The sequence below is a fragment of the Emys orbicularis genome, chromosome 9, assembly GCF_028017835.1.
Source record: "Emys orbicularis isolate rEmyOrb1 chromosome 9, rEmyOrb1.hap1, whole genome shotgun sequence".
NCBI classification, from domain to species: Eukaryota; Metazoa; Chordata; order Testudines; family Emydidae; genus Emys; species Emys orbicularis.
Window position 1 is genome coordinate 26,701,960 of NC_088691.1, and position 14,865 is coordinate 26,716,824.

Consider the following 14,865-nt stretch of genomic DNA (forward strand, 5'->3'; position numbering starts at 1 on the left):
GGTGGTCGGATCTCTGTTAAAAAGTAATTCTATCTTAAAGTATCTTAGTAAAGATTGAGCCCATTATTGCTGTGTGTCCATTTTTCCACATACAACTTGTTTACAATTTGGTAGCAAAAGTTTTTTTTTCATCTGTTAGCCCCAAAACTGAGGCTGGGTCAGGATTCTTTCCATTTTGCATATCTCACCAATGAAAGGTTTTGCAGGCCAAATATGCTCTGAGACTGTGCAACTCTGTTGCAAGACTTGAGGGGGATGCAAAGGTGCTTCTGAAAACATAATTTGGCCTGAACAATCTTTAATCATTGGTGATGTGCCACACTGGTTTAACACCTGCAGAATGTTTCGTCCCAGTAGGAGAATTCCTAGCTGGCCAGATACAGTCACAGTATCCAGCAAATCTGCACTGCCTGTGTTTGACAAAGGGGCTAGATAGGGGAGAGAATCTATTTTTAATATCAAATATAAGAACAGCAGTACTGGGTCAGAAAAAGGTCCATCTAGCCCAGTATCCTGTCTTCCAACAGTGGCCAATACCAAGTGCTTCAGAGGGAATGAACAGAACCGGTATGCTATTGTTTTTTTACGCACTAGAATTACAACAACTTTTAGAATGCTGTATGATGAATGCTCACCTTTAAGAGATGCTGGTGGAGATTTGGTTGTAGTGAAAGCATAAACTTCAGAAAACTCCCCTTCTCCAGCATCATTGTATGCCTGGATTTTAAAATAGTATGTAGTGGATTCACTGAGTCGCTGCACCTTGTACGTATGACAAGGTCCGCTATAAACAGTAACAAATCTAAAAAAAAATTTATTTATTTTTACAAATGTGTACATGTTTAAACATTAACATAAATTAGTTTGTGTAGTTCTAACACTGAAAAGTGTGTGAAGGGTGAAAGACATTTGTTTGTAAAATTTTATTACAAAAATTGTGACTTTTACCTTAAGTTTGTTACACAAGTGTTAGACCAAACAGACCTCTTTTATTGCAATAAATAGCTCATTATGTGTATTAGTGTCATTCACAACAATAACAGTGAGTTGTCAGCACCAGGGAGTGCCAATGCCTTTCCCCCCCCACTCATTTTATGGGATCTATCATTAAATCTAAAGATTTGCACTAGGCTGGAACATTACACAGGAGGTTTGTTACACATGGTTAGTCATGCACTTTCTTTCCCAACCTCTCAAATTTTTAAGTTAGAGGAATTGAGAACTTCTGGGGGGGAAAAAAGGTTTATACGCTTTTATAATCTTAGGTCAAAAAGGAATTGTTCACCCTATTTGTCGGTTACATACACTAAACCTTTAAATTTAGAACAGATATTTTTTAAATACAGAAAACTGACAATACACTTATAGGTTAATGTATTACATTATTACAATGTAACAATTCAACTTTCTTAATCTTGAATAAAAGATGTTATGCAAGTGCTAAGTATTAATTTCTCATGTCATACAATGAATCAGATACACCCAATTTAGCTTTTCCACTGGAAAATGAAACTGAATATCCGATTCCACCATGAGAGTTCTAAGGAAACATACAAATGCAATTTAGACAGCAAGTGGGCTTAACGCTTATAGTCTTGATTATCTTTCCAGTTTTGTCATCCAATAAACTATATCCACTAACAGAAGTGAGGAAATGAATAGTTTTATGATATACATCAGACCCATTAACTAGATAAGATCACAGTGGACTACAAAACAGGACATGAAGCTGTAAAACATCAGCAGGCTTCTGAATGTTCCAAATTGTACAGTAATGATCTCACCTGCCAAACTTATCCTCCATCTGCAAGTTGAACTGTGTAGGATTGGTAATTAAAGCTCTACTAGGACCTTCACCCCATTTCAGTTTAAGGCTCTGGTAGCTGAAGACCACACATTCAAGATGAGGCGGGTCAGGAGGTAGTGGTTTTGTTTTGGCTTTAATGGAATGACTGAAAGGACCAACTCCAAAGTTGTTTATGGCCTGTATTCTAATTCTTCAAGTGAGAGAGGGGGAAAAAAGGTTGGTTGTTAATTTACAAATACTAGGTTAAATAATGTACTAAAAAAGACTTTTACTGATTGAAATTTACAATTACTGATGTATTGAAATAATCTTATACAAGCCCCTGATAATATTCTGCAATGAAGCAAAATCTCAATTGTCATCTGCAAAGAACCAAACACCACAAAAGTTATAAAGCTACAGTTAGAGATTTCAGAGTTGATTTAAAAAAAAAATGGTTTAAGAGAGAAGATCTCTTTCAAGTTGAGCTAATATCTGGAATACAAGTGAGACAAATACTACAAGGTTTTCAGTGGGATTTTGCATAGAATAATCCTAAATAATACTGAGAAGTACTGCAGAATGGAAGCACAGTTGCTGCTGTTCATGAAGGTAAACCGTGCAAGTTACAATTTTTTAAGAGTTCAGAGTTAAAGCAGGTTATGGTGTAATCTTAAAACACAAAGCAAGGAAATTTGCCTTAATTCACCCTGTTTTGACTGGGTATTTCAGCTCATCTGGTAATTCTCCTTCCCTCTCTAGTAAAGCATCTAACAAACTGTAAAACACAGGCACAATGTGATGACTAAGGACAAAATGATAGGCGTGACTATGTTATTCCCTCCCCTCCCCCATTTGAGTTTTACAGGTTAACCTACAGATGTGATATTTTAAACTTTATTAGCCTACTAATTTTTAAAATAGATTGAAGGACAGTTACATATAGATGTATATTTAACAAAACTAAAAAAAATAGTATTTACATTTACAATGCACATAAAGTGAACAGAATTTAATTTTACCCCTTTCATCTATCCTTCACATAGAATCACAGAAATGTAGGTCTCAACGAGACCTCAAGAGAGCCTCTAAGTTCAGCCCCTGAGACCATCCCTGCCAGGTGTTTATCTAATCTGTTCTTAAAACTCTCCAATGACATGAATTTCACAACCTCCTTTGGAATCCTATTTCAGTACTTACTTTCTAACTATAAGGATAGTTATGTCCCAAATATTAAACCTAAATCTCCCTTGCTGCAGATTAAGACCATTACTTCTTGTGCTTCCTTCAGTAGGACATGGAGAACAATTGATCACTGTCCTCTTCGTAACAGCCCTTAACATTTGAGGACTGTCATCAGGTCCCCCCTCAGTCTTCTTTTCTCAAGACTAAAAATACCCAATTTTTTTTTAACCTTTCTTCACAGGTCAGGTCTTCTAAACCTTTTATCATTTTTGTTGCTCTCCTCTGTTCTCTGCACTTTGGCCACATATTTCTTTAAGTGTGGTGCCCAAAGCTGGATACAGTACTCCAGCTGAGGCCTCATCAGTGCCCAGTAGAACAGAACAATTACCTCCTGTGTCTTACATATGACACTCCTGTCAATGCATTCCAGAATATTAGCTTTTTCGCAATTGCATCACATTGTTGGCTCATACTCAGTTTGCGGGATCCGTTATAATCCCGATTCTTCTCAGCAGTGCTACTACCGTAGCCAGTTATTCCCTGTTTTGTAGGTGTGCATTTGATTTTTCCTTCCTAAGTGAAGCGCACACCACCTGTGTTTACTGAATTTCATCTTGCTGATTTCAGATCAACTCTTCAATTTGTCAAGGTCATTTTGAATTCTAACCCTGTCCTTAAACCCCTGCTGCTTGGTGTCACTAGCAAATTTAATAAGCATACTCTCCACTCCATTATCCAAGTCATTAATGAAAATATTGAATGGTATCGGACACAGGAGCGACCCCTTGGGACCCTACTAGATACATTCTCCCACTTTGACAGCAAACCATTGATAACTACTCTGAGTACAGTCTTTCAATTAGTTGTGCACCCACTTTATTGTATTTTCATCTAGGCCATATTTCCCTAAATTGCTTATGAGAATGTCACGTGGAAGTGTGTCAAAAGCCTACCAAAATCAAGATATATCACGTATGCTGTTGTCTCCCCCACCTCCACCTCCATCCCATCTACTAGGTTAGCAATCCTGTCAAAGAAGGACATTAGTTTGGTTTGGCATGATTTATTCTTGATGTGTTGCTTGTCTTCTTTGATTGTGAGGTCTTTGTGGCAGAGACTTTCTACTTGTATGTGGACATTTCTTAGCATTTTGTGGAAGCTTCCAGCAAAACACAGATATTTTGTGACTAATAAATACAGTTATGAAAGATCAGTTCCAGAATTCAAAGTGTGATTTGTTTTATTGTTAGGACAGAAGTCCATAACTATATAGGCAAAACAAAAGGAAACACCTTGGTTTTTAGGGTGTCCAGGCTCTTCAGGCCAAGGTCCATGGCCAGTGTTGTAGAAACACCTACCATACTTCTGGCATTCTGGAAACACTACCAATAATAGAAAAACTACATAGCCAATCATAATGATATTTTGCACTATAACTGAAGTTGGACTTAAATATTTTAATATGGATTTTCAATGCATTCTTTACCAAGAAGGAAAAACTATTTAAAAAAAAAACAACCCAGCTAACTGAAACCACAAAATTATTTAAAGCAATGCAATTCTGAAAGGAAGAATTTGAACTAGTGGTAGACCTTGCTGGACTTTTAACTGCAACTTCTCATGAAAGCTATCTGATGTCCTATGGACAGCTCAATGAAGCCTCTGCCACTTGTCTCCTGGCAACCAAAAAAGTAAACAAAGGATACAGGGGGAATGGGACAAAAAGTGATGACAATATTACGATGCCTTTGTGAAGTCAGTGGTATGCCTTCACCTAGACTGCTCTGTTCAGCTCTATTATTTGTATTGTAGCACTTAGGATCCCCAGTTCTACACTCCGACTTCAAAAAGACAGCAGAAATAAAGCTCAGGGAAGGGTGACAAAAGGATTAGAGGCAAGGAAAGACTTTCATATGAAGAGAGCTTGAACAGACTGGTACGGTTTAGAAATGACAGAGGGGACATGACAGATGAACATACAAATAATAGAGGTCACTCAGTTACTCCTGTTCACTATTTCATAAAAGAAGAGGCAACAGATTTAAATCTGATTTGAAGGAAGTCCAAATTAGCTTTTAAAATTCATTGTTACCAAATATCATGGATGCTAAAGTGCTTAGTCAGCTTCAAAAGAGGTGTTTTTTGTTGTTGTTGTTGTTGTTGTTATTTTAAGATGTTTTAGGGCACAAGTCAAATACTAAACTCATGGATTTAGGAAGAAACTCCACCATCGGCAAGTAATTCCATAATTGTCCACCTTCCTCTGAAACATTTGCTACTGGCTGCTGTCAGGAGCCAAACAGGGCTAGATGGGGACTACTAGTTTGATCAAGAATCCATACTGTTTCTTTAATACCCAGAGTACTGTTTGCACTTGGTAACATTTCCTGGTATCTGGAATGCTAATGGCCAAAGGGACTTCTCTTCAGTGAAGTTCAATTAAAGCAATGTTACCATGCTGCCCACTATCACAGCCCTGATATTTTTTGAAGTTATTCAGCACTGTAAGGATTGAGAAAAAAAACCAGTAAGCTGAAAAACGGACCACAGTCAGTCTGAGAGTTAAGCTCAGTCCTGCAACTGAATAAGACAAAATGGCTGGGTTGTAGCAGCAAATAAGAATGCAGGCCAATCTCACTAGCTGCCAGTTCTCCAGGTGCAAGTGGTGGATCTTATGAGGAGGGGACTACAATGGCAATGAGCTGCCACTGCCTGGTTGAGAATACCATGGCAACTGGGTGCAGAGGCCATCTTCACCGACTAGCTGATCATCACAGTGGAAATAAGTCCAAAGATGGCTTTTTGCCCTCCCAGGAGCTTAAAGAGTTCTCAGGACCCATTTGACTGTAGCTGTAGCTGGTACGTGGGTAATAGAGATGAATGAGTCCCAGGATATAAGAGAGACAAGGTGGGTGAGGTAATATCTTGTATTGGACAAACTTCTGTTGGTGAGACAGACAAGCTTTCAAGCTACACAGCGCTCTTCTTCAGGTCTCGGAAACGTACTAAGAGTGTCACAGCTAAACAAGAAGGTGGAACAGCTTGTTTAGCATAAGTAGTTAACTTTGAATGATCCCTTGAAATGTGTGTTAAGTGGCCCGTTAATACCCCTCCAGTCACTGGGGAGCTGGGGGAAGGGCAGGAGAGAAGACAGCTTGGAGGGGTTATTAAGGGTTATGGATTTTTATAAGACATAAATCCAGTGTTTCTATTCAGTCCATGATTATTAGTGTCTATCAAAGTTATGAATTTAAGCTTCACTGCTATAGCTCATGTTGGGTTCAACCTGCAATCATGTTCCATTTGTTCCTTCCCTGATTTCCTGTGACGTTTTTCTTTCTTTCTGCAATTGTATTGTCACAACTTCTGAAGGCATTGGGGTGTGAGCTGGTGGAGGAGGGTGGTGTTAGTGTGGCAAGAGGGTAGTTAAAGGGACAAATATATGAAAATTAGATAGTTACTCAAAACTGGTATTTGGACTTACCCCAACCAATTTCCAAATAATTAACCACAGGAGGATGCCACTCTTGGTGCAAAAGAGGAAATCTCTTACACACTGGTTTCCTTAAAACCAGTGGACCTGGCAACCTCTTCAATTGTCCTGATTTAGTGTGTTGGGGCAGAATCCCAGAATCCCCCATAAAGTTAGGGAAAGTAGCTAGGACGGATTCCATCACAGGAGGGAATTGACTTACAAAGACTAACTCTTTATCAGGCTTCTGCATTTTGGGGTACTAATAAAGTTGTAGACAAATAGAGAAAAATCTAGATATTTGCCTGTGTCTCTTCATTCTGCTGTGACCTCAGCAACGTACTGATACAATGTACGCTGTATTTTAGGGCTCCGGGACTCAGTGTCTTCACTTTGTGTTTTTTTTTTAAAAAGTCAACCACTCTGAAGACAACCCATTACATAAATGCACACTCTGGGGCTTACAGCATGTTCACCTTAATGAAGTGGACTAGTAGACCAAAAAAAACCTGGAAAAAAAAAAATAGTCCAGAACATAGTATGTTAAAATAGCTACAAGACTAGTTTCAGAATAAAATAAGGAATAATCACCTGTACAAAGTGTCAGGGTGCAGATTCTCCAGAATATGGCTCGTAACTCTACCAACAGTTACAAGTTGCTTTTCCCCATATTCTATATTATATCCAATGACATCTGACCCATGGCAACATGGTTCCTCCCACTGAATGGCAAGGCATATTGACAAGGGACCAGGAATTTCCATCTGATCTTCTTCAAGCAGATGTAGTACTGACACTGCTGCAGGCACCGATGCTGGTGTTGTTACCACACCAATATCTCCAAACAATCCAACTCCAGCTATATTCACAGCCTGAAAGAGAGATCCCGTTGTGTTCAAAGAGTCCACATTTTTCTATCTTGTCTTTGAGAAAGCTACTGCTTTGATTTTGTGCTTCATTACAGAAATTTGCAAGAGGATGGCATTTTCCTAACATAATGAAAACTTATCAGTCCAGAACTAAAGGCAAAATTCCACTTTAGTACATGCAGCTCACATGGAGGCGGAGAGAAATGAGAACAGCAGCAGTATGTCCTTAACCATTCTGTCTTGCATGATAACTCAGATCAATCTGTTCTGAAACACTTTTTGTTGTGTTCCTTCGAAATATAGTAAGCAATAGCTTGCAGATCTTGAGCACCTTCCAATAAGGACATCTCGCATAAGGGTGTAACAGGCCTGGACATGTTCCCAAGACGGCTGGCCACAACCATCTGGGACTTTGAAGAGACGCAGAAGACATTAGTCAGTGTTTAATCAAACACTATCCTATTCCTAGGTGTACACATTTTGGTTGGAGTGACAGAAGATGCTCTCCAAACCCTTTTCCTCGTCCAATGCATCTGTACAATTTGGACCAGAATTGTATCCAAGTTTCTATCTTAAGTACTTATTCAGGTGCTAATTATCTTTAGGTTTTGATTTTTAAAGTGACGTACAAAAGCAAGCCTCTCATACCTGTACTCTGCAATAATACGTGGTTGCAGGTGTAAGACCTTTCACTTCATAGCTCAGACAAGGGCCAGTGTATATGATACGCATTGATCCTTCCATTTGTCCCCAGTCCAGCCTATATTCACAAATTTCAGCACCATTGCATGCAGGACTCTGGGAAATTCAAGACAGTGAAAGATTAGTGTTCAGATAGCTCATGATTTGTAATTATAAATATATATTTAAGATTATATCAATGTGGAATGAGTAGAGAAGAGTGTGGATTCACTAAAGTTATCAGTGAAATGAGTTGGCTGGTTTCTACCTACTCTCAAGAGGGTATATGTCCTCCTCAAACCACTACACAAATGACACTCCTTGCTACAGGGAATACAAGTATTAAAACAGGAGTAATTTGACAAAACTGCATTGAGAAGTTTGCACAGTATCCACCCTATAGCACATCGGACTTTGGTCAGTGGTGCTTTTTCACATAAGGCACTACTGTTGAAAATATGCTAGTAAACAATGGTGTCTGAACACTTTTATTACTAGTACAGTCCTAGCGTGCAAAATGGAGGTTTTTCAGTTTGAAAACCATTCCATAAACAACATCCAGACCTTCCAGGTAGTCAACAGCATGGCTATAAGTACAGCTGGTCAGAAAATCTCCATCTAGCCATTTGACTGAAACAGGAACATTCTTCACAAAGATTGCAATTCCCACCTGGTTCCATAATTTTCCAGTAACTAGTTGTAACAGTGGTGTGCACACTACTTAAGGAAAATGTGCTAACAGCAAATAGTCACCCACACTGTGAGAAGGGCTTAAATATCACTCAATTTTCTCATTACAAGAACAAAATCTGTAGCTGAGAACATTTACAAAACAAAATTATTCAAAGTTGACTTCTGCCTGAGTACTGGTAAAATGGGGGAAGCATTTGAAATATTCCATCAATATATTCAATTCTTCTCTTTGTGTATTTACTTATGTGCTACATATAATGCATGAAATTCTAAAGCCTTAATATGAAAAATTTAAAAAACCTACCTCCCAAGTGACCACTACACAGCTGGCAGCCTTACAGGTTAACAAGGGTGTACTACACTGATCAGGAGGTCCTGCAGCTGTAGAAATCTCTGCTTTTTCAGAGAGAGGGCCAAACTATAAGGAAATACAATTGCAAGAGTGTGGCAATGACACAAAAATAGGACAAATGCACATTTGCTCAGTGAGAAGTTGGAGAAAATAAGAGATGCCATTTTATTTTGATAGGTACTGTGATGCAAAATCTTAGTACTAACTTCACAACTCCTACTGGAGCTTTTTGGGCAGCTGCAACACCAAATGGTTGTGTGCACACAGAACCGCCAAAGAACTCCCACTCGTATGGTTCTGCACACTGGCAAGCCTCTCAACTCCTCCCCCCAAATCTTCCCTTCCTTGCAGTCACATCTTGCTTCCAAAAGCAAGTGGCATTGCTCCAGAGGCACTCTTCTGTGACAAACATTGCTCCCACCCCTAGTTCCAACCCAGTATCGCTTGGAGGTATCCTCTCTGCCCAACACTACCACTTCCCTACTCCTACCCTGCCTATCACATACTGTACATTTAAAGTGATCTGCAAAATCTAGATGGGACATAACAGAAAATGGGATCACTGGGACAAAACTCCAACTGCAAAATTAGAAGAAACTTTTTGAAGGGATAAAGGACAGTTGGGCTCCTAACTAGTCTTTGAGTCACTGATGATCTTGCACATAAATGTCACTGTCTTCTCTTTGCCAGAAGGGCTTTTGCAAACTAGTCCTTCAATGGGACTAATATGGAAAGCCACAGAGATGCTGCAAACAATACCACCAGGATCCTAATATATAGCCATCTTATTAGTGGTAGTACCTGTATAGTTACTTGCAAAACAAAAACTGATTATATAAAGAGATTGATTACCCCAGCTTTATTTCCTGCTCTTATCCAGAAGCAGTACATTCTCCCAGGAAGTAGATTGTTCACTGTGCATTCTGTCGTCAGACCCTGATACACTTGTCTATGTTCATCTTGTTCAGAGTTTGCCATTTCAACAACATACTCTGTTACTTCTGAGCCCCCATCTGTGGAAGGGGGATCTATGAAATATAAAGTTGCATTAATACAAAACCCAAGTAATTATTTTCAGAAAACAGCTCTTACTTTAATAACAGTTTCAAGATGGTCTGTATGAAACCATAAGTTAGATGAATTCTAAAAATACATTTGTAGATGTTTGGTTTCAGCATCTATTTGAGCTGCAACAATTCACAAGCCTCTAATCCTTTTAAAAAACACATCTGTCTGTTAGTAAAAGATTCATATCAATCTTTTTGATCAGGCATTTATGCATATTATCTCTTACTTCTCCCCTTTACAGGGCTAAAAATAAAAAAAACCAACAACTTATTTTTGCTTTCAATTGCCAGCTACAAATGGGTAAAGGGTAAAGACCAACCATAGCATACTATTCCCTAGCTTCTGTGCTGGCTGCTCCTTAAAGTTCCGTTAGTAATATACCAACTGCCCCACAAGCTATACACAGTATAACCGAAGAGCTGTGTATTACAGTTTTTACATTTTTTCCTCTTGACTGAGTTTAATTACATAAGCTTTCAAGTTTTTGAATGAGTCTCCCGATATTTCAATTTTAGTTTTGTAGGATAATTTTTGTTTTTAGCCTTCTGATTTTATAATGTTTAAAACCTGGGAAAGGTCTATCTACAGAAACATTGGTCCTTACCCCATTGTAGAGTTATTTCTCTGGGCTTAGCTTTGCTAACCAGGCATGGAGCATGGCAAGGTCCAGGAGGAACAGCTGATGTTTGTACAGTCAGAACATCAGAAGCCTAGGAAAGGATACATGTATTATTTGAAAGTTACATCTGTGAAACACTGCACAACATTCTTTTACTAACGGAGAAATAAAACTACTTTCAAGGCCTAATGTGTTTATTCTTTTCAAGTGACTTCTTGGCTCACCGGGCTTTCACCTCCCTTACTGACACAGGAAACTCTCAGTCTGTATGAAGTACCAGGCTTGAGATGATCACACACATGTTCTCTCGTGCAACCACTATATACTACTTCCCAGTTAGTTCCTGCGGGAAAAGTAAAGAAGACCAATTTACAATCAATGGAGAAGGTTTTGTTATATTAAAACATTGAACTTTTCCCCATATTCGTTAATTTAAGGCGCACACATCACAGAATGAAAACTGAATCCTGGATTGGTTCCATTATGCATACAAACAGAATTTACCCTAACTAACTACTACACCTATAACAAAATGAACATTCTAACTGCTACAGTAATGACAATACATATTTACATGTAAATAGAAGTGAACAATAAATTTAATAAGGCCTTTACAATGATTGCTTACCAATTAAAGTTTCTGAAATTTCCAGAAAATACTTATAAATGTCTGATCCTCCATTATCCTTCGGTGGATCTGAAAGAAAGTTACATTTTAGTTACAATGAATTTCAAAAGTTTAGAAAAAACCTGAGGTTTATGTATCATATTGTAATCAACTATTTAGAACAATATTTTTCATTGTGGAATATACTCATATGGGAAGTTAAACTGGAATTGCGATAATACTGCAATAAAAGATGAAATATGAAAGTTTCATGTTCAGAAAGAGCATAAAATATAAGAGTCCTATCAGAATCTGTTTTTATGAAATATTATACACATTTTAAGACAGCAATAGAGTGGGTTGGGCTCCACAGTAAGAGTATGAGGAGACAATAGGCCAGCTGCTAAAGTTCTGCTACTCTTTTTTGAATGAATTATATTATATGAAGACTAAGCTTTAATGTGTAAATTGCAATTTTTCTTGGAAGCCACACTCAAAGTTAAGAGTACGGTAATCCAATAATCTCTCAGTTGGTAAATATATTCTGAAGGAATAGCTGGTCATTAATACATCTTGAAAAGATATGGGATTAGGAGAAAAATTTGTATTTTTAAGGATATTACATTTAGGCTAAAAGTTTCTCTGAAGAAAAGAACTGCATGGAGACTGACTATAGTCTATTTTTAGACCAGTTCTCTATGTTATTTTAAATTTGTTTTAATGATAACTTATAGCAGGGGTGGGCAAACTTTTTGGCCCAAGGGCCACATCTGGGTACGGAAATTGTATGGCGGGCCATGAATGCTCACGAAACTGGGGTTTGGGGTGTGGGCTCTGTCTGGGGGTGCAGGCTCTTGGGTGGAGCCAGAAATGAGGAGTTCAGGGTGCGGGAGGGGACTCCGGTCTGGGGCAGGAGTGCGAGGGGCCAAGGGGAGGGCTCTGGCTGGGGATGATGGGTTGGGGGTGCAGGAGGTTGCTCTGGTCTGGGACGGAGAGGGATCAGGGCTGGGGCATGGGGTTGTGGTGCGGGAGGGGGTCAGGGGTGCAGGCTCCAGGCGGCACTTACCTCAAGCAGCTCCCAGAAGCAGCGGCATGTCCCCCCCTCCAGCTCCTATGTGGAGACGCAGCCAGGCAGCTCTGCAGGCTGCCCTGTCCGCAGGTGCCACCCCTGAAGCTCCCAGACAATGGGAGCTGTGGGTCAGCACTTGGGTGGGGGCAGCGTGTGGAGCCCCCTGGCTGCCCCTACATGTAGGAGCCAGAGGGGGGACATGCCGCTGCTTCCAGGAGCCGCGTGGAGCAGGGCAAATCCCCGATCCCACTCCCCAGCTGGAGCAGGGCGAGCCCTGGACCCCGCTCCCTGTCAGGAGCTCAAGGGCCGGATTAAAACATCTGGAGGGCCAGATGCGGCCCCCAGACCGTAGTTTTCTCACCCCGGCCTTATAGGCTCATTTCTCTTTCGAGGAGCAAGGGAAGACAAAAATTAACACAAGTTCACTTACCCCATGTAACTTTCACATTGTGTGAATGGATCTTTCCCTTTACACTTGGTTTACTTGGTGGTCCAGGTTTATCAGGAATTGTGCTGTATTCTACTACCTCACTAGGGATACTTTTTCCTTCATTGTTGCAGGCAGAGAGCTGTTAAAAATGAATATAATACACTGATTGATTGCCATGGACAATATCAGGCTAATTTGCAAACAAAGATAAAAGAGAAAGGCAATTATTTTTAAAACATTTCTGACACCATAATAAAAATGTAATCCCACTGAAAAATTACTACTGCTAGGTTAGCCAGCTATTGTATATGGTTAGGAAACAACATACAAGTGCTACTAGCAAATAGCTCCAGAAAAAAAAATAAAAGGAAATCAAATACGTAATTTGGCACATACCCTAAACTTATAAGAAGTACTCCTCCTTAGATTTTTTAAAGTGCATGAGAGTTCTTCTCCGTTGTATTTCGGCTGAAAACCATAACCCTGTAAAGCACAGAAAATTAAGAACAGGCATACAGTCACTAACAACTCTCCTGGTAAAACAATAAGAGCAGCAATTGGTCTCCACAATTTCTCAAGCATTAAACCATTTGAAATCCCCTGGGACACTTCTAACCAAGTCTATATGGTTCTATACTATATAAAGTGTCTCTAATAAGGTGAATTACTTCATAAACAGAAGAGTATGGCAACTTCAGCAATTGCGCTTGAATTTTTTTTTAATCATTAGATAGTCTAGGCCTTTACATACTTCAGCATTTCCACTTTATCAAAAGCTGTTTTATTAATTATAGTGTTTATGAACTGTTAATTTTAGTGCAATGTTTCATATTATTAAACTTGGGATAATCTTAATGAGTTATATTTACACCTGAAATTACAGACTACTCATCAAAACATTAAGAAAACCCAACTTACAGAATCTTCTTCTTCCATATCTAAAGTGTAAGTCAGAGAGTCATCTGAAGACATGCCATTAGGTGGGCTCCATTTTAATGATAACCATGTTACTCCTGCTTCAGTAAACTGAGGGGGAAGTGGTGGTGAAGGGACGATTCCTGCTGTATAATATGCCACTGTCTCACTAAACCCACTGAAAAGTTAAATTTAAAGGTTAGTAACATTAGCTTGGGCTGTTGAGAAATTAAAATGAGAAACAAACACCACATTTTACCTCATTCCGATGTCATTTTTAGCAGCTAATCTGAGCGAGTACTTTGTAGAAGGAGAAAGTTTGGTTAGTTTGTATTGCTTTAGATTCCCATAGTAGCATTCTTTGAAGGCTCCACTCTTTCCCTTTAAACAAATAAAATAAAGACAGACTTAAGTAACTTTTACATAGGGACTATTTTTAAGGTTAAATTTAATCTCCTCCGCTCTCCACCTTCCTCTGTTACTCCACTAATTCAAAATTTTAATAAAAGCATTAAACCTAAATATTACATGTGGACAGGCTGTGATCTTATCCAAGCTGTTTATTTTTTATATTAGACCACTTTTCAAATCAGAAGGCCAGTGGCCTGACATTTACAATGCTGGATACCAGCCAAACAGGGAAACCAATAACTTACAACTGAGGATATGTCACTAATGGGGGGAGGAGGGGAGACAGACTACAATATAACAGAATTCCTGGAGTGGAAGGATGGTCATTAGAGCTAGAAAGACGAAGGCCTACTGGTAAGAGGGTTTGGAATGCAGAGAAAAATAACCTAAAGGATCACAGGAAGGGCTACTCAAAAATTTGAGACTTAGAGCTGGTCTACACTACAGTTAGGTCGACATAAACTGCAGCCTTCCTCCCGTTGATGTAAGTGCCCTACTACACGGACATAATAACTCCACCTCCACCAGAGGTGTAAGGCTTATTTCAGTGTAGTTAGGGTGATGCAGTGTGTCTATGTTACTTACATTGGCTGTTGGCTGTCTTATCAATTACACAGCAGGAGCTGTTTCTAGTGTAAGACATAACCTTAGTTAAGGTAGCAATAAGCATCCAAACTCCCTTGGATACCTATGCAAACTAAGATATTA

The 14,865-nt window shown here is 39.2% G+C and overlaps 1 protein-coding gene across 1 annotated transcript in view; it reads right to left on the reverse strand.

Annotated features, from left to right (window-relative positions):
• The window catches only part of LOC135883414 (fibronectin type-III domain-containing protein 3A-like), a 72,596-nt gene that overhangs the window by 2,436 nt on the left and 55,295 nt on the right, over positions 1-14,865 (reverse strand). The window contains exons 12-24 of the mRNA XM_065410513.1: positions 14,006-14,127; positions 13,750-13,924; positions 13,228-13,314; positions 12,832-12,970; positions 11,354-11,422; positions 10,950-11,068; positions 10,711-10,816; positions 9,891-10,066; positions 8,991-9,104; positions 7,961-8,110; positions 7,035-7,315; positions 1,785-1,997; positions 636-802 (exon numbers count right to left, since the gene is read on the reverse strand). Coding sequence (XP_065266585.1) covers positions 636-802; positions 1,785-1,997; positions 7,035-7,315; positions 7,961-8,110; positions 8,991-9,104; positions 9,891-10,066; positions 10,711-10,816; positions 10,950-11,068; positions 11,354-11,422; positions 12,832-12,970; positions 13,228-13,314; positions 13,750-13,924; positions 14,006-14,127 — 1,918 coding nt within the window. The remainder of the gene's footprint in view (positions 1-635; positions 803-1,784; positions 1,998-7,034; positions 7,316-7,960; positions 8,111-8,990; positions 9,105-9,890; positions 10,067-10,710; positions 10,817-10,949; positions 11,069-11,353; positions 11,423-12,831; positions 12,971-13,227; positions 13,315-13,749; positions 13,925-14,005; positions 14,128-14,865) is intronic.